The following is a 17,955-nucleotide window of genomic DNA, read 5'->3' on the forward strand; positions in this document are numbered from 1 at the left end:
ATATTCAAACACAGAAAAGTTGAAAGAATTTTACAGTGAGCATCCATGTACTACTCCCTAGACTCTACCATTAACATTTTACTATAATGTATTTTATGCTGCGTTTTTGTTGAGTAGCAGATAGAGGCACAGACTGTCTGGATTCACCACTTGCAAGCTTCATGATGCAGTGCCAGTTACTTAACTTCTCCAAACCTCAGTTTTCTTATCTGCAAAGTAAGAATAATAACAGTACTTACCTTAAGAGGTTGTTATGGGGACTAAATCAGTTAAAATACGTAATACACTTAGAACAAAGCCTCATACTCCGTAAATACTATATGCTAGTGACTTAGTCTGCTTGGGTTGCTATAACCAAGTATCATAGCCTGAGTGGCTTAAACAATAGAAATTTATTTTCTCACAGTTCTGAAGGCTAGAAGTCCCAGATCAAGGTCTGACAGGGTCAGTTTTTGATGAGAGCTCTCTTCTTGGCTTATAGATGGTGCCTTCTTGCTAAATCCTCACCATAACCTTTCCTCAGTGCCTGCACTGAGAGAGAGAGAGAGACAGAGAGAGGAAGAAAGAGGAAGGGAGGGAGGGAGGGTAGAAAGACGGGAGGGAAGGAAGAAAGGAGACAGAAAGGGAGAAAGCCCTCGGGTGTCTTGTCTTACAAGGATACTAAGCCTATTGGATTAGGGCCCCATCTTTATGATCTCATTTAATCTTAATTACTTCCTTTCTCCAAATACAGCTACACTGGGGGTTAGGGCTTCAACATGAATTTGGGGGAGTAGGTGAGGAAGACACAAGCATTCAGTCCATAACAGCTAGCAACTACAAAGTTTTATTCTATTTTCTAAATTGTTAATTTTGTAAACTGTTGAAGTAGAAGTATATACTTGGAATTATGTACTCCTATGTTGTTGAGACAAAACCCAGGAATAAAACAGCATTTACAGTATGATCATTTTTTGCACGCACACACAAAAACACCCAAAAAACAAAAAACATAAAAATGCATGAAAAATATCACTGGTGTGTGTGTGTGTTTGTGTATAGGGTGTAAGTAAGTGTGTGCACCAAATGTTAGCAATGGTTATCTCTGCTTGGTGAGATTATAATTATTTTGCTTTTGTGTATTTTCTGACATTTCAGAAATGTAAGGAAAGCGATTGACTTGAGAACTTATTGAATACTAGAACAGAAAAAAAACACCCTACCTGATCTTTAAATAAAACACTGGATTCCATTCCATTTTCATTCTTTCCCACGTATTTATTATTAAATGACAGTGGTATGGATTCTTTTATACCAATGTTGTTTCGACAAAGAAGTGATACAGATATTTCCTTCCCTATTGTCAAGTGTTTCAAACCTCCACAGAAAAAAGCATTCACATTCTTAGTCTCGGCAGAGGAGAGCTGGTTCTATTCAGTAGTCTCTGTGTGAGGGGGCAGAGGGTGTGTGTGGAGGAATCTGGGTTCGGATCTGTAATGCAGCGGAGAGCGACAGGACAGCCGGGCGAGCATCCCCGGGAAGGGACCGCGAACAGGGAGCTGCCCCGGAGGACGCTGGGAACCACGCGCGGAGGCCGCGGCCGCGCAGGCGCACCGGCCGGGGCCTCGCTACGTAGGCGCATCTTCGCGTTGCGCGGACACCATCCGGCGGCGGCTGTAGGGCCAGGGCGTGCGATCCGAGCCGATGAGGGGTGAGCAGGGCCTCTCCCGGGCTTCGGGAGAGGACGAGCAGGGATGCGCCGGTTCCGCCCCGCCCGCGGTGACGCGTGGCGCGCGGTGAGCCCAAAGCCCGGGAATCGGGCTCAGACAAAGGCTGCGGGGGCAGGGCCGGGCCAGTCCAGCTCTGGCAAAAGGTTTATCCTCTCTGTTTAGGGGGAAGGAAACGGGATTAAAGCGGTTGCATGATTTGCCACACCCAACAAGTGACGGAGCGGGGATTCAAACCGAGATCCGCTCTGATTCCACGTCTCAGTCTATTTTAAACATAATAGTGCCTAAAAACAAAGAATTGGGTTTTACTCAGCTCTTTATGCTTCATGACTCCAGCAGTGTTTTGGACCACGACGGCTGTGTATATCCACGGTCTCCTTGTATCTTTTGTAAAAATTGTTCAGTGATTCGTGCAAGTTCTAGAATTCTGATCATATAACTGAGCCTTCTAGATCCTTCTGCTGATTCTAATGTTTTCTGTCCAGCATCACCAGGACGCTGCAGAGGTGGCTGCTTAGGATAAATACCTGGAGCCTCCAGCTGCTTGCGGAGGAGACAGATGGAGCTCAAGATGGGAAGGAAGTGTTCCTTGAGAGCCTTGACATTGAAAGGTCCAGACTCGGCTTTTGGTACTGTATGTGCCCTGGATTCCTGAGAGGGAGGACACTTGTACACCTGTGAAGCCTACATTTAGAGTTTCCTGCAGTTTCCTCATCAGTAGTGGACAAGCCCAATCAGAACTGTCCACCTTGTGGAGAGTCCCCCAGAAAGGAGTGCTGAAGTCATCATGCTGCAGCGGCCCCTCATCACCCTGCCCAACGAGCCCAGCACCTGGGTCAAGTTGCACCATCCAAGGAAGGCCAAGGAGGGGACGCCCCTGTGGGAGGACTTGACTAAGATGTTTGAAGGAGAAGGTGAGAATAGACTGATGGATGGTGGCGGGTGGGGGGAAAAGCAACAACATCCTCTGGTGTGAGAAGGAAGGTGGACACCTGAGCAGAAGCATCTCTTGGGGAGACCATTGGATAAGAGGTTTCTGGAGTCTTGATTATGGTTGCTGGTCTGGGGTTTTCCTGAGTAAGTAGTTATGGTCAATTCAACCTAAAACCAATATTTCAGTGCCATGGCTGTATATGTTCTTTCTTTTCATCTTCCCTATGGGCGTGTGGGGCAGGGAGGACTTGCCTGGTTTTCCTTACTTTACAGTGAGGAATTGTGAATCAAATGAGAGACCTGACCAGGTAGTTGGTGGCTAGGTCATAAGTAGAAGGCAGCAGGGAGAGTACAAGGTGAGCCTAGAGTATCTTGTGCTAGAAAGCAAGGAAGAGCTCAAAGACTAATGGACATTTATCAGGTGGATGCAATAGCCAGGTTCAAGGGGCTTCCACTGGACAAATTTGGGACAGTTTAAGTGTCCAAATTCATTGTAACACCTTGAATAAATAAAATCCCACAAGTTCATGATGGCATTTAAAATAGAGAAAGAAGGGGAGAAAAATTTATTTGCCAACGTTGGTGATGATGAACACACTGATTTCTTACTTTGAAAATAGGTTATTCTGAAAATGAAGGATGCATTTACCTTGATTTTTAGATCATTTCCAGTTGTTGAGGGAAAGCTGTTTATAGAAAATACCTGACAATAATAAATGTAGAAGAAATGATAGAATATTTTACCGTAAATGAAATAATTGAAAGGTTGATAGGAAACAGGTTATTCACATGATGTCAAAGTATCTCCCCAACACATTATTTACTAAATGCCAAGGAAAGAATGTACTTTTCCAGTGGTGAGATCTGGTAGTCAGATCTTAACCAAGTGTCCCAATAATGGGATAACCTGACATTTGGTGCCTTCTGCGTAATGTACTGTAAAACACAAGGTATCACCCATGAAGTATTCCTGCCAAAATGTTTAACCTGATCCTAAATTAAGCTTCAAGGCTGAACTTCTGGTTTAAAGAAAACATAAGGGATGGAGAAATAAGGTAAAACCCACCATGAGGATACAGTGAGACTTCTGGTCTCTAAAAAACTAATGTCTTGGAAAAAAGGGAAATACTATTCTAGAGTAAAAGAGACTAGAGATAACAACCACTTTGAATGTGTGAACCTTGATTGGCTCCTGGTTAGGAAAAAAAATCCAGAATAAAAGACAGTTTGGGAACAATTGAGGAAATCTGAATATGGACTATTTAGATGATACTATGGTGTTATTATTAAATTTCTTAAGTGTGACAATTGGTATTGTGATGATACAGGAGAAGATCCTTATTGAAGTATTTTTGGATGAAGTATCATGATGTCTGTAACTTTGAAATGATTTAGAAAAAAATACAGGTAGATGAAGCCAATATGACAAATGTTTGTAAACAGTCATTGAATGTAGGTGGTGGCTACATGGGTGTTTGATATTCATGATAAAAAGTTTGAAAAAAATACAAGGACAATAATTCATGTGCCTTCATTCCTAATTCTTTTTTTTAAGGAGGGCACAGGTCACAGTGGCCCATGTGGGGATCGAACTGACAACCTTGGTGTTATTAGCACCATACTCTAACCAACTAGCTAACTGCCCACCCCATCTAATTCATATTTTTAATACCTCAAATTTAGAGCCACTGTTTCTTGAATTCTAGCAACTTGGCAGATGTTATGCTTAACACTTTAGAAGATGGGGAATAAATGAACTGGATACAGTTTCTACGCATATACTCGTAATAGTACTCAATTGAGGGAGAGAATTATAAAAATAAATATAATAGGCAGCCTGAGATAGACACCAGAGATAAAAACCAAGCTTTGGTGGAGTACAGGGGAGAGGAAGCTTTCTTCTTATTAAAGGTGTCAGAAAACTTGACTTGAACTGGTCCAGAAGGATACCTCAGTTTTTCGCCCAGTAGGACTTGGGGGAGAGTACTTGAGGTGGGTGCTCTCCAGGTGTGTTCAAAGAATGGTGAACGGGATAGTGTGGGGGAATGTGTCCAGTAGATGAAGGATGGTGTTCCGGGGAGACAGTTCTTGGAGAAGCAACTTTGTGCTGGTGGCGGAGGGTCTGGAAGGCCATGGTGAAGTGTTCAGATTTTTCTTTCTTGTCAGTGGGTAAGCTCTAAGAATTTTTGAACAGAGGAGTGCCTGGCAGATCTGTACTTTTGGACGAGCACTGACATTGGGAAACTTTAATCCCCCAAAACTGCACTCATGAGGCTCTTGAGTCGCCCTGAATGTCCCTGTTCGCGAATGTGCTGAGGGAAGAGCCACATTCAGCAGGTCTGCAGGCACTTTTTAGATTTGGGGGATTTGGGGAGATGCAAACCTCATGGCTCTTTTCCTTTCCCAGCTCTGCTCTCTCAGAATGCTGATGAGACCCAGGGAGAAAGTTTTGAGAATGAAGTGATCCCTGTGCCCCCAATAGCAGAATCCCAGGTGGGTTGGAGTTTCCTGTCACTTTCTTGAAATTGTTTCTCAGATTTTAGGAGCCCTGGACTGGATTTTCTTTGACTTTGACTTCTTCACTTGGATTTTCTTAGCCTGTTTGAAATGAGGCTGCATCCTCATTCACAGGTAATTTCCCCACCGGTAGTAACCTTCCTCAGGAACCCCTCTTGTTTCTAGCAAACTTCTGTCCAACAAATTTAAAAATTGTGCGTGTTGTGTGTGTGTGTGTAAAAATAAGTAATGTAGTTCTTACCCTTAAACTTCCATGATGGTATTTGGAGGAAGGAAAACCATAAAACATTTTAAGCTGCATTTATACTTTACAGCACAGAGTGTCTGCTTCCATCAAAGAATCTTCCTTACTAGGTAGAATTCCTTACTAGGTAGCATGTTCCCTCCAGAAACATGCTATTCTCACATACTTTTCTAACAGAAATACCCAGCTAATGGTATTTTACCCCAGTGAAATGTTCTCATTTTCACCAATTCTTTCAGCCCAACAGTGGTCCCTGTCTTCTCTTGTGGCCTTTGCCCCTTTTGAACTCCCTTCTTTCTCAAATATTCCTGATCTTTATTGTCTTTAATCTAAATTACTGTGACCTTCTTTAATATTTCATGAGTATTTTGCCTTCTGCCAAATTGTAAGTTGCAAAAGACAACTTACATGCTCTCAGCATTGTTTCATAACTTCCAGCAGAGAATCAGCACAACGATTTTCAAGAGGGTGTCTAGGAAAACTTGACTAAAATCTCTTAGCATTAGATAAGGTCAGGACAACTTCCTGAACGCTGGCTGAAAAGGAACATATTTGATGTTCTAGGAACTGTTAACCTTCAAGGACGTATCTGTGGACTTCACCCAGGAGGAGTGGGGGCAGCTGGCCCCTGCTCACCGGAATCTGTACCGGGAGGTGATGCTGGAGAACTATGGGAACCTGGTCTCAGTGGGTAAGGATGGGCTCCCCTTGGAATTAGAACCTGCCTATTGGAAGAAAAATTTTATTTCTAAGTTAAGTGTATGCTTGGGCTTTGGACCCTCTATTAAATGTTTCCAGTTCATTCTGAATACCAAGTCAGGATTACTGTGGTCTTTTAGGCCCTGGTCTTTCTACTCCACCTTTCAGAAGATCTGAATACCTAAGAACTCTCTTTAACTTCTTGTGCTGACTTTTTTTTTCTTTTTTAAGGCATGTGAATAGCCACATCAGTTTTGTTTTTTGTTTTTTATTGTGGAATATTGGGGAACAGTGTGTCTCTCCAGGGCCCATCAGCTCCAAGTCGTTGTCCTTTAATCTAGTTGTGGAGGGCGCAGCTCAGCTCCGAGTCCAGTCACCGTTTTCAGTCTTTAGTTGCAGGGGGCGCAGCCCACCACCCATGCAGGAATTGAACCGGCAACCTTGTTGTTGAGAACTCGCGCTCTAACCAGCTGAGCCATCCGGCCGCCCCTCTGGAAGCTCAGTGGCAGCTCGTTGTCTTCAGTCTAGTTGTGGAGGGCGCAGCTCACTGGCCCATGTGGGAATTGAACTGGCAACCCCGTCATTCAGAACCTGCGCTCTAACCACCTGATCCATCCAGCCGCCCCCTTGCGATGGCTTTTTGACCTCAGCACATACAGTTTTTTTCTTCTCTATGAACAGGGTACCAGCTTTCCAAACCTGGTGTGATTTCCCAGTTGGAGAAAGGAGAAGAACCCTGGCTGATGGAGAGAGATATTTCAGGAAGTCCAACTTCAGGTAAGAGTAAGGCAGATGGGGCCTTCGTTATGTTTGCTAGAGAGTTCCACTCAAGGGCTTCTCCAGGCTGTGGGGAAAGACTGAGTCCATTTGGATGGAACCCACAGGAAACCTGATTACCACTCGGTTACCCCTTTTCTGCACTTGCCTCTCCTCATTAGTTTCTCCGGAGTCAGAGGAAGAGATGCCTTCCTCATGGGGGTTAGTCTTCACCTGACCTGACTTTCATTATTCCTTTTTTTGCTTTCTCGAGCATTCTAAATCTTACCCTGAGCATAGTTTCTTTCTCTTATACATTCAGATTTCCATGGATCTCTCCTCATGAAATACAGCATCCTTCACTGGGTTCTCATGTCATTTTATCGTGGATATCATTTTCTCTCATGATTCCATTTAAAATTTTTCCCTAAATCTTGTTCTGTGATCATAGCTTTAATTCTAATTCTCTTTTTAACTTGTGTAAACTTTTTATTTTAGGTAATTTATGACTCTGGGAAATCACCACGTAATTCCTTCTTACCAAATCTGGTGGCTTTTAACAGTCTTCTTCAACTTCTAAGAGCAGTAATAATGACAGCTACTTACCAAGCTGGCCTCTGTGAGTCCTGTGCCGACTTTAGCCTCATCTTACAAATGAGGAAAAGAAGCCTCATAGGTTAAGAAATTTGTACAGGGTCACTTACCTACAACTTGGAGTCAGTATTTGGATTCTAATCATTCTGACTCCAAGTCTGCAGTTTGTGTTCTGATGGTGCTATTCTACAAGGCAGTATTAGGTTATCTAGACCTCATCACCTTCTTGGTATCCTTTCCTTCAACAGCTAGTTTAATAATTTTTGGCTCCTCTCTCTGGTTTTTTTTTTTTTTTTTTTGGTACTTCTCATCAACATCCTTTTTTTAAAAAAAAAAAAAAAGATTTTATTGGGGAAGGGGAACAGGACTTTATTGGGGAACAGTGTGTACTTCCAAGACTTTTTTTTTCCTAAGTCAAGTTGTTGTCCTTTCAGTCTTAGTTGTGGAGGGCACAGCTCAGCTCCAGGTCCAGTTGCCGTTGCTAGTTGCAGGGGGCGCAGCCCACCATCCCTTGTGGGAGTCGAACCTGCATCCTTGTGGTTGAGAGGACGCGCTCCAACCAACTGAGCCAGCTGGGAGCTCAGTGACAGCTCAGCTCAAAGTGCCATGTTCAATCTTAGTTGCAGGGGGCGCTGCCCACCATCCCTTGTGGGAGTCGAGGAATAGAACTGGCAACCTTGTGGTTGAGAGCCCACTGGCTCATGTGGGAATCGAACCGGCAGCCTTCGGATTTAGGAGCACAGAGCTCCTACAGCTTGAGCCACCAGCCGGCCCTCAACATCCTTTTTAATGCAGATGTATCATTTACACCTTTGTTAGGATAGGCTAAACTACTGTAGTAAATAGACTCTAAAATTTGGCTCAAACAGAGTAGGAATTTCTTGCTTATATACTGCTCTGGGGGAACTGTTTAGTTCAATGGACAGTTCTTTTCCACCTGGCAACTCTGGGACCAAGATTTCTTCCAGATGGTGGCTCCACAATCCCCTCAGGGCCTTCTGGTCATCTGAATTTAGCCAGCTGTCATATAAGTGCAAAGAGGAACTCACTTTATGGGCCAAGCTGGGGTGGTTCACATCACTTTCACTCTCATTCACTTAACGGGGGAGACCTTTGTCACTTCACTCAATCAAATTCAAGGAAGAATGGGGCCTATAGTGTAGTTGGGTATTCAAAAATGGGGAGAACAGATTTCAGTGACTAGCAAGTAGCCTCTGCCACAATCCCCGAGACACCTCTCTTTTACATTGCAATTCTGTTTCCTCATAAACTCCTACCAATGCATTTGGTGGTTTCAACTATCCCTTTGACACCTGTATTTGCCATATTTTTATCTTGGTCTTATACATCCATATGGACTCTATCTCCACACATCCCTCATATTTAAGACATCTCTATATAGATGCACTGTTGTCATTTCCAACCCAGTGCATCCAAAAACAGAAGCCATCTTCTCTCTCAAATAAGTTTCTCATCCTGAATGACTCCTCCTGTTCTTTCAGTCTCTAAGACTAGAAATCATGGTATCAGCAAGAATGTATCATGCTTTCTACTCTCAGTTTCCCCCTCATTCCCGATGGTTTCTTCTTTGATATGACCTGTTAGATCTGTTCCTACTCTTCATGTCTGTTGATGAAGTGCTAAGCCACGTTCCCATCATCTTATGCCTATTCCTGTGATTTTCTAGTTGCATTTGTTAAGTCTTATTTTCTTTCTCTGAATCATTTTGAATGTTACTGCCAGATTTGGCCTCTTGAAATATACATTTATCTTGTTCTTTCCCTTCAAAGAAAGTTAAGTGACTCCCTATTCCCTGTAGTGAGTAATCTAAACATTTGTACTTGCTTTTTAAATCCATCCTAAAGTCTATCCAGCTACTACTGAACACTTTGTATGTGCTATAACTAAAGTGAAGTTAGAAATCCTGGGGAATAAGATTTCACTGTAAATAGGAAATATTCATATTTTAGGGCAGGGTCCAGAAGGGAAGGATAGAAATAGAGAGTAAAAATCAGGGAAACCCCTCATCCAAAAATCTGTGCCATATGTACTATGGATAGAATACATATTCTCTAACCTTTAAGATTTTACAATGTAGTTAATATTTTGGCACAAATTGAGACCATTTTTCACCTTTTACATAGGCAAAAATTACAAAGATTGATAAAAACCCCGAGTTTGCAGGGAAAGGCACTCACATGCACTGAGAGCACACATACCTACGACCCAATAATTCCTCTTTAGTAAATCCTATGAAATACTGACAGGAGTGTACACAAATGTATGTGTAATGAGAAGGTAAAAAATTGGATACTAAAATAGTAAATATTTTTCAATAGGGAAAATTATGGTATGTCCATAACGTGGAATACTGTGCAGTTGTTACAAAGAATGCGATCAGTATAAATGTACAGACATGGTAGAAGGGGGCCTAAAAGACATAGCTGAGTTAAAAAATAATAAAACAGATGCAAAAATACACACACACACACACACACACACACACACACACCATGATCCCGTTTTTGTGCAAATGTATATTTATGACCATAGATACATAAATGCAAACATTCACATGCACATATTGTTGGGAAATCTCTGAACAGATGCATTGCAAAATCCTAAGAGACTGGAGGGAATGGGGATGAGATTGAGAGAGTCTACCCCTTTTTAGTGAATGCATTCCTATATTATTTAATGTTTTATTTTCAAGTATAAAAAGTATGAGATAAATACTTAAAAAAAAATTTTTTTAATAAAGAAAATAAGATTTTGGCACAGAAATACGGGCTTGAGATGATAGGTATTAGAAGCCTGTCTGCCTTAACCTTATCTCTTGGTATTTGCCCTTCTAGCAACGCTCTCTTCTTACTCTATTTCCTCTTTCAGTTCACATGGACGGACTCTCCCAATTTCTTAAAGTCATCTCACATACTTATAATTGCTTCCTTTGACCACTTCTTCACTTCCTTTCATATTAGCTTTCTAGATGGCAGTATCACATTTGAAGACAGTCCGAGCTTCCTGTACTTAATATATGTTGTTGTTTTTCCCTCCCATTCTCACTGTGTCCATTTATTTTTTTAAAATGCAGTGAATATGGGCTATTTATATTTTTGGATTTCTTTCAGACTTGGAGAGTAAAACAGAATGCAGAGAGTCAACCTTAAAGAATGATATTTTGTGGAAAGAATTACACCATGGCCTGATGATGGAAAGATCCACAAGAAGAAGGACCTTGTATTCCACATTTGGAAGAGTCTCCAGATGTGATAAGTTTGAAAGCCACCAGGAAAACCAAGGAATGGGTGAGGGGCAAATTCCCTTGATCCACAAGAAAATGCTCACTCAGGGGAGAGGCCAAGAATCTAACAGATTTGAGAAAAGTATTAATGTGAGCTCAAAAGTTATTCCAGGCCCAGTAGGTCCTCCAAGAAAAAGAGACCATAAATATGACAAACGTAGAAGGAGAAATAGATACAATTTAGATTTGATTAATCATTCAAGGAGTTATACAAGAATGAAAACCTTTGAATGTAGTATTTGTGAAAAAATCTTCAAACAGCTCATTCACCTTACAGAACACATGAGAATTCATACTGGAGAGAAACCTTTCAGATGTAAAGAATGTGGAAAAGCCTTTAGCCAAAGTTCATCCCTTATTCCACATCAGAGAATCCATACTGGTGAGAAACCCTATGAATGTAAGGAATGTGGGAAAACCTTCAGACACCCGTCATCTCTTACTCAGCATGTGAGAATTCATACTGGGGAGAAGCCCTATGAATGTGGTGTGTGTGAGAAAGCATTCAGCCAGAGCATTGGGCTGATCCAGCATGGGAGAACTCATGTTAGAGAGAAACCTTTTACATGCAAAGACTGTGGAAAAGCATTCTTTCAGATTAGACACCTCAGGCAACATGAGATTATTCACACTGGTGTGAAACCCTATATTTGTAATGTATGCAGTAAAACCTTCAGCCACAGCACATACCTAACTCAACACCAGAGAACTCATACTGGAGAAAGACCATATAAATGTAAGGAATGTGGGAAAGCCTTTAGCCAGAGAATACATCTTTCTATTCATCAGAGAGTACACACTGGAGTGAAACCTTATGAATGCAATCATTGTGGGAAAGCCTTTAGGCATGATTCATCCTTTGCTAAACATCAGAGAATTCATACTGGAGAAAAACCTTATGATTGTAATGAATGTGGAAAAGCCTTCAGCTGTAGTTCATCACTTCTTAGACATTGCAAAACACATTTAAGAAATACCTTCAGCAACAATATGTGAAATATGTTCAACATCAAAAAATCCTCATATTGGGACAAAAGCCTCTAAATTAGTAGTTTTCTGACTTTTGGATTTTAAGAACCAATAATATTTTTTATTGGTTTAACCAAATGTTACAACTATTATTAGTTTTGCCATATTTAAAAAAAAACACAAAACACCTATTATCAGCATTGTTTCAGAAAAGCAAGGGCATTTAAAATACAGGAGAGGTATAATCATAAAGAACAGCCCTTTACATTGAATTAAGTCAGCTTTATGAAAATCTCCTAAATTTGTCTTTATTTTTCTCATTTTACTGTGGGCCAGTGAAAACTTCATTATGGCAGGTCAGTGATCTGTGGACTGGCTTTTGAGAATCACTGTTTTAAATATGCCTTTAATGTATCAAAACAACTTTTACTATAGCGCTTTATATGGCTAGAAGAGGTATAAATAAAAATATTGGTTGGCTCATTTCTGGAAGAAATAATGTTAAAAGAAGCTTTCTAGAACTGATAGATAATCTACTATCCATGAGGTCCTTTATATATTTTATGGTTTCTTATAGAGAAGAATTGGCAAACCTTTTCCATAAAGGGCCAGATAGTAAATATGTTAGGTGTTGTGGGCCATTAGGTATCTGTCAGAAATACTCAACTCTACCATACGTAAACCAGGGTATCTCAACCTTGGCATTGCTGATATTTTGGGCTGGATACTTTCTTATGGGCAGCTGTCCTATGCACCGTTTAGCAATATCTCTCGTCACATCTCCCGTACCAGATGCGAAATATCCCCCCACCCTTAGTGACAACCAGAAATGTATCCAGACATTACTAGATGTTCCCTGGGGGTTGAAATTGTGCCTACTTGAGAACTGACATGAATGAATGGATGTAGGTGTGTTCCAATAAATTTTATTTAAGAAACAGGTATTGGGTTGCCTTTAGTCCACGAGCTGTAGTTTGCCATTTCTGCTATAGCACAATGACTAATGGCAAGAAACTCATTTAATCTCAAATTAGTATGTTTGTGTATATCTGTGCCATAAGTCTTATCTCCTTATCAATTTCTTTGGTATTTTGTTGCAAGAATTTAAAAAACTACATTTGTAATGCTGTTGTGGAAGCCTATGAATTATTTTTGGAGATATTTATGAAGACTTCAGTGTATAACGATACTTATTTTGTCCATTCATAAGTACTTTGGGATGTATCTCTGAAAGATAAGCACTCTTAAAACATAACCACATGCCACTATTACACATAAAAAGATGAGGCCATAATTCCTTAATATATATTGATGACTTTTTTAAGATGGCTATATTGAGACTGACGGTTACTATTTTAATTTTTTTAACTTTCCCTTTGATAAGGATACAGTATTAGATGTGAAAGTGTGCTTTCTGTTGATTGAGAGGAACTGGGAGATAGCCCTCAGAACAGCGTATCTAGGGGCCACTAAAGAGAGCAAGGGAGGTGACTGCAGGGGCTATTTTGAGGCAGGAAAGTGTGAGAGAAGTGGAGGAATTGACTCATAGTACTTCACTATGCTTAGTAGATACCGCATCCTTCCAAACATAACTGGAGGTAGGTCAAGTTCAATTTCTTATTCTTAAATGGCCGAACAATTCAATTGCTTGAGATTTGTAAGTGTGAACTATCAAAAGTAAAAGTATAAATCCAGAATAGATACTATCTCTTGATTTTTTCTTTTACTACATTTACTTTTTTTTATTGAACTGGCCTCTAGTTCTGAAGGTCTTGTATGACTTTGATGGGCCAAAGGACAGAGGGGATACACACTGTTCCTTACATATGTTCACCATGTTTCTGTGCTCTTACATTTCCTAGGAGTTTGGGTTTCTCTGATGGCTTCTTTCAGTGAAAGGCATGACTGTCACTTTTCCCCAGAGTCCCTTAGTGACCTCATCGTCCTACAGCACAAAATGCCGTCTCTATTAAACTACCAAGCTCATGTCTCCAGCCCAGACTTCCCTCATGAACTCCAGCCTTGTTCCTGACATCGGGCCTTTGCACTAGCTGTTCCTTTAGCTATCCTACACCCTTACCTTCTCATTGTTGCTCAAGTGTTGCCTTTTCACTGAAGCCTGTCCTGACCATGGTACTTCATATTGCAACCTGTTCCTTAATCCCCGACTCCAACATTCCCCAAACCCCTTAACTTGCTCTACTTTTTATTGTTCCATCATGTATTACCTAAAATACTAGATATTTGTACATATTTATTGTGCTTATTGTTTACTATTGTCTTTCCGTACTAGTATGTAAGCTCCATGAGGGCAAGGCTCTGTTTTTCTCACTGATGTATCACAAGTGCCTACAACTGCCTGACACACAGTAGGGACTCAAATAGTTGTTGAATTGTTTTTATTTGAACTGAATTGAATTGTGTATCCCTATGACAACAGAGAAAAGTGATCCCTATACTTTCCTACCTAGATTTTATAGGTAAGAGCTTTTTATTTCCATTTATTTATTTATTTGTTTATTTATTGTTTTGCAAATGAATAGAATTTATAGACTTCTAAGAACTATGAATTATAACCAACATAATATGGAAGGATATTTTTAAGTTAATTTGTCGGAAATGCAGTTAAATATAGCTGATTAATGAGCTATCTTTGTTATGTAAGTATGAGTTAATAAAAAACGGGATGGATAAAAGAATACAGCAGCAGGGGAGAATACAGTAGCAGACAAGAGATGTCAACACATTTTTGGTAATAAGAGTGGTTGCTGATTTAGCAGGGCCTACAGCAAAGTATACAGGCAATAGGAGATCCCTGGGAAGGCTGAGGCCCTGGAGTCACTGGGCATCATAGAAGATGACAGGCTGAAAATTGGGATTGGTTGGAATTCTATAGATTCCCAAGGTCCCCTCACCTGCCCCTTACAGCAGGCTGCTACACACACATTCCTCTCTCTGCGCCTGGTCAGGCAAGTTAAGAAAGTTTTTATTGTAAGAGAGAAAAATATATTGGACTGAGCAAAGACTGCTACAGTCCGGGCTGCACACCTAAAGGAGACTTGCAGCCCCAAAGGAGGGGGTGAGGAGGGTTTTATAGGGGCTGTGTTGACAGGGTAGTATTGTTTGGCTCTGTCTGCAGGTGCAGGCCAACAGACACTTTGTTGTTTTCTTGCAGACATGGCTCTGTCTGTAAGTCAAGGTCTCTGAGACCTAACATTCAGAGACCTAACATTAAGTCAGGGTCTCTAACATTCAGAGACCTAAGAATACCCAGTTTTATTTTACTATAAGACCGGGTCTTTAATATATATAATATAATACCGGGTCTCATATTAATTTTTGCTCCAAAAGATGCGTTAGAGCTGATGGTCCGGCTAGGTCTTATTTTCGGGAAAACATGGTATATGGGAATCAGAAAAGCCTTAGGCTTTTCACAGTAATAATCAAACAACATCTTCAAAATTTTGAGGAAAAAAATGACCTTCAGCCTAAAAGTCTTTGCCCAACCAATTACCAAACAAGGGTGAGGGCAAAATAAACACGTTTAGAAATACCAAGTGTCTTCCTTTCTCTCCCCACCCAGCTTTCAGTCATGCCTTCGCAAACACCCTCAACTCCATATGAGTATGTTTTTAACACCCTACCTTAGTTCATTCTAGTTGCTATAACAAAAATATAGGCTGGGTGGCTTATAAACAGTAGAAATATACTGCTTGCAGTTTTGGAGGCTGGAAATTCAAGATCAGGATATCAGCATGGTTGGGTTCTGGTGAAGGTCGTCTTCTGGGTTCCAGACTGCCATTTTCTGGATAGGGCCTCACATGTGGAAGGGGCTAGGGAGTCCTATGGGGTCTCTTTTTGAAGAGCACTAATCCATTCATGAAGGTTCTACCCTTATGACCTGAGCACCTCCCAAGGCCCCACCTCCTAACTACCATCACATTGGGCATTAGGATTTCAGCCTATGAATTTTGAGGGGACACAATCTTTCAGACCATAACACACCCAAATTTATATTTCCAACTCCAAACTCTGTCTGCACATCAGATTCTTAATTCCAAGTACATGCTTGACTCTTGGATGTGTATGAGGCATCTGAAATTTAACAAGTCCATTTCTGAAGTGCTCTACCTCCAGAACTTCTTACCTCCGTAAATAGAACATCTAATTGCTCAGTCAGAAGCATCCTTGACTCCTCTTTCTTTAACTCTACATTCAATCCATCAAAAAATTCTGTGGATTCTGTCTTCAAAATCCACCTTTTCTCATCACCTCCACTACTACTGCCTAATCCAGTCTATGATGTTCTCTCACCTGGATGATTGCACACTTGCATCCCCCACAGTTCATTCTCCAGATAGCACCCAAATGATGTTGTTAATATGTAAGATCATCCTGTTTGTCAGTTCAAAACCCTCAAGGGCTTCCCATTTTTCTCAGAATAGACCCAATGTTCTTACCGTGGTTTGCCTCAAGCAATGCGCATTCCTTGCTGGTCCATGCCCATGCCCACAAACGCTCCCCCCTCTGGGCTTTGGCTTGCTGAATGCTCTTTCTCTAGATACCAACAAGGTTCACTACCTGACTTCCGTCAGGTCTCGATTCAAATAGCATCTCATCAGAGGGACATTCCTTGATTACCCTCTATAAAACAGCTCTTCCTTTCTTATAGCTATTCTCTTTTGGATTGATTATATTTTAGTATTCTTTACCCTCTTTATTAGTTTGAAGTTACTCCTGTTCTTTTAGTGATTGCCCTGAAAGTTGTAGCATGCATTAAATTATAACCATCCAGAAAAGTGCATACATATAAATATCTTGATGAATCTTCAAAATTAAATGTATCAATGTAACCAGCTCATAGATTAAGAACAGAAATTATAGCATACCAGAAGCATCCCTCTGCCCTCTTCAAGTCATTATCCTCCAAAGGGTAATATCTAACACCATACGTGAATTTGTGTACTTTATATAAATGGAATCACATGATGTGTATGCTTTTGTTTCTTTGCTCTACACTGTGTGAGATTCGTTAATATTGTGTGTAATTGTAGTATGTTTATTTTCATTGCTGTGTATACTCCATTTTGTGATAGTGAAATATTTATTTACCATTCCACTGTTGATAGGCATTTGAGTAGTAGTGCCCAGTTTGGGGCTAATATAAAGAGTGTGCTATGAACATTGTAGTATGTGTCTTTTGGTGAATGTGTGTATGCATTTCTGTTAGGTATATATCAGGGATGGGATTGCTGGGTCATAACCTTCGGTTTTACTGCCAAATACTTTTCAAAAAAAGTTGTACCAATTTATACTTTCACTAGGAGTATCTGAAATGTCTGGTCCTTAATTTTTATCAGGTTAGTTTATCAGATTTTTCTTTATCACTTTTTACTCCATGTAATAAATCTATGCCTATTCCCAAGGCGTAAAAATATTCTCCTACTAGCATCTAAAGTTTTATTGTTTTACCTGTCACATTTAGCTCTGCAAACCATCCGGACTGATTTTTGTGTTGTAAAGTAGGAGTCAGTATGAATATGCAATTGACCCAGTACCAATTTATTAGAAAGAACTTCTTTTCCCCCACCCTTGTCATAAATCAGGTGATGGTTGATGTGTTTGTCTGAATCTGAACTTATCAACCTGTTCCATTTTTCAGTTTACCTATTCTTGCAGCAATACCTACCTCATTGTCTTAATTACTATAACTTTATAATAGGTTTCCATATTCAGTAATATAAGTATCCCAACTAACAATGTACATTTTTGACTTATTTATTTATTGTCATAAATTTAATGTTAATGAATATCTCTTCTCTCTTCAAAGATAGTCCTTAGAGTACTTTAACTTAGTTTACTTGGTTAACACTTAAAGTGTTATATTTTCAATTAGAATACTTTAACTCCATTCGCTCCCTCTCCTGACCTATATGCTATTATTCTTGGGTATTTTAATTATATTTTTAAAAACCTCACAAATTATTAAGATTTTTTTCAGTGAATATCATTAATGCTCATTTAGATTTAGTCACATGTTCTGCTTTCTTTGTTTTTCTTTTCTTTTTACATCTTCGTCCTTTCATCTGGAATCATTTTATTTCTGCGTAGAATTGCCTTCAATATAGTCAGCTGGTGGCAAAGTCTGTTTTCGTTTGTCTGAAAATGTCTTTATTTCACTTTTATTCTTAAAGGATTTTTTTTCTCTGCATTGAGTAACTCTGGTTTGT

General features: G+C 40.2%; 1 protein-coding gene across 3 annotated transcripts; it reads left to right on the plus strand.

Annotated features, from left to right (window-relative positions):
* Positions 1 to 1,598: 1,598 nt before the first annotated feature.
* On the plus strand, positions 1,599 to 12,498 carry ZFP69B (ZFP69 zinc finger protein B). Of its 3 annotated transcripts, none has more exons than XM_033115403.1 (6): positions 1,599 to 1,690; positions 2,195 to 2,623; positions 5,050 to 5,135; positions 5,968 to 6,094; positions 6,784 to 6,879; positions 10,584 to 12,498. In XM_033115403.1, the coding sequence occupies exons 2-6, from the start codon at positions 2,497 to 2,499 to the stop codon at positions 11,750 to 11,752; spliced, it is 1,605 nt and encodes a 534-aa protein (XP_032971294.1). In that variant the 5' UTR covers positions 1,599 to 1,690; positions 2,195 to 2,496; the 3' UTR covers positions 11,753 to 12,498. The 3 variants fall into 3 exon arrangements, with proteins under 3 accessions (XP_032971294.1, XP_032971293.1, XP_032971292.1); XM_033115402.1 differs by having other exon boundaries at positions 1,614 to 1,852; XM_033115401.1 differs by having other exon boundaries at positions 1,614 to 1,775.
* The last annotated feature ends 5,457 nt before the right edge of the window (positions 12,499 to 17,955 follow it).

The sequence above is a fragment of the Rhinolophus ferrumequinum genome, chromosome 9 (genome assembly GCF_004115265.2).
Source record: "Rhinolophus ferrumequinum isolate MPI-CBG mRhiFer1 chromosome 9, mRhiFer1_v1.p, whole genome shotgun sequence".
Lineage (NCBI taxonomy): Eukaryota > Metazoa > Chordata > Mammalia > Chiroptera > Rhinolophidae > Rhinolophus > Rhinolophus ferrumequinum.

What these genes read in the sequence shown, in the direction of transcription:
- ZFP69B (XM_033115403.1), top strand. Translation starts at nt 2,497, where the DNA reads ATGCTGCAGCGGCCCCTCATCACCCTGCCCAACGAGCCCAGCACCTGG. An exon ending in TGGGAACCTGGTCTCAGTGG is followed by an intron (nt 6,095 to 6,783) that starts GTAAGGATGGGC and finishes CTCTATGAACAG; the next exon opens with GGTACCAGCTTTCCAAACCT. An exon ending in TTCAGGAAGTCCAACTTCAG is followed by an intron (nt 6,880 to 10,583) that starts GTAAGAGTAAGG and finishes GATTTCTTTCAG; the next exon opens with ACTTGGAGAGTAAAACAGAA.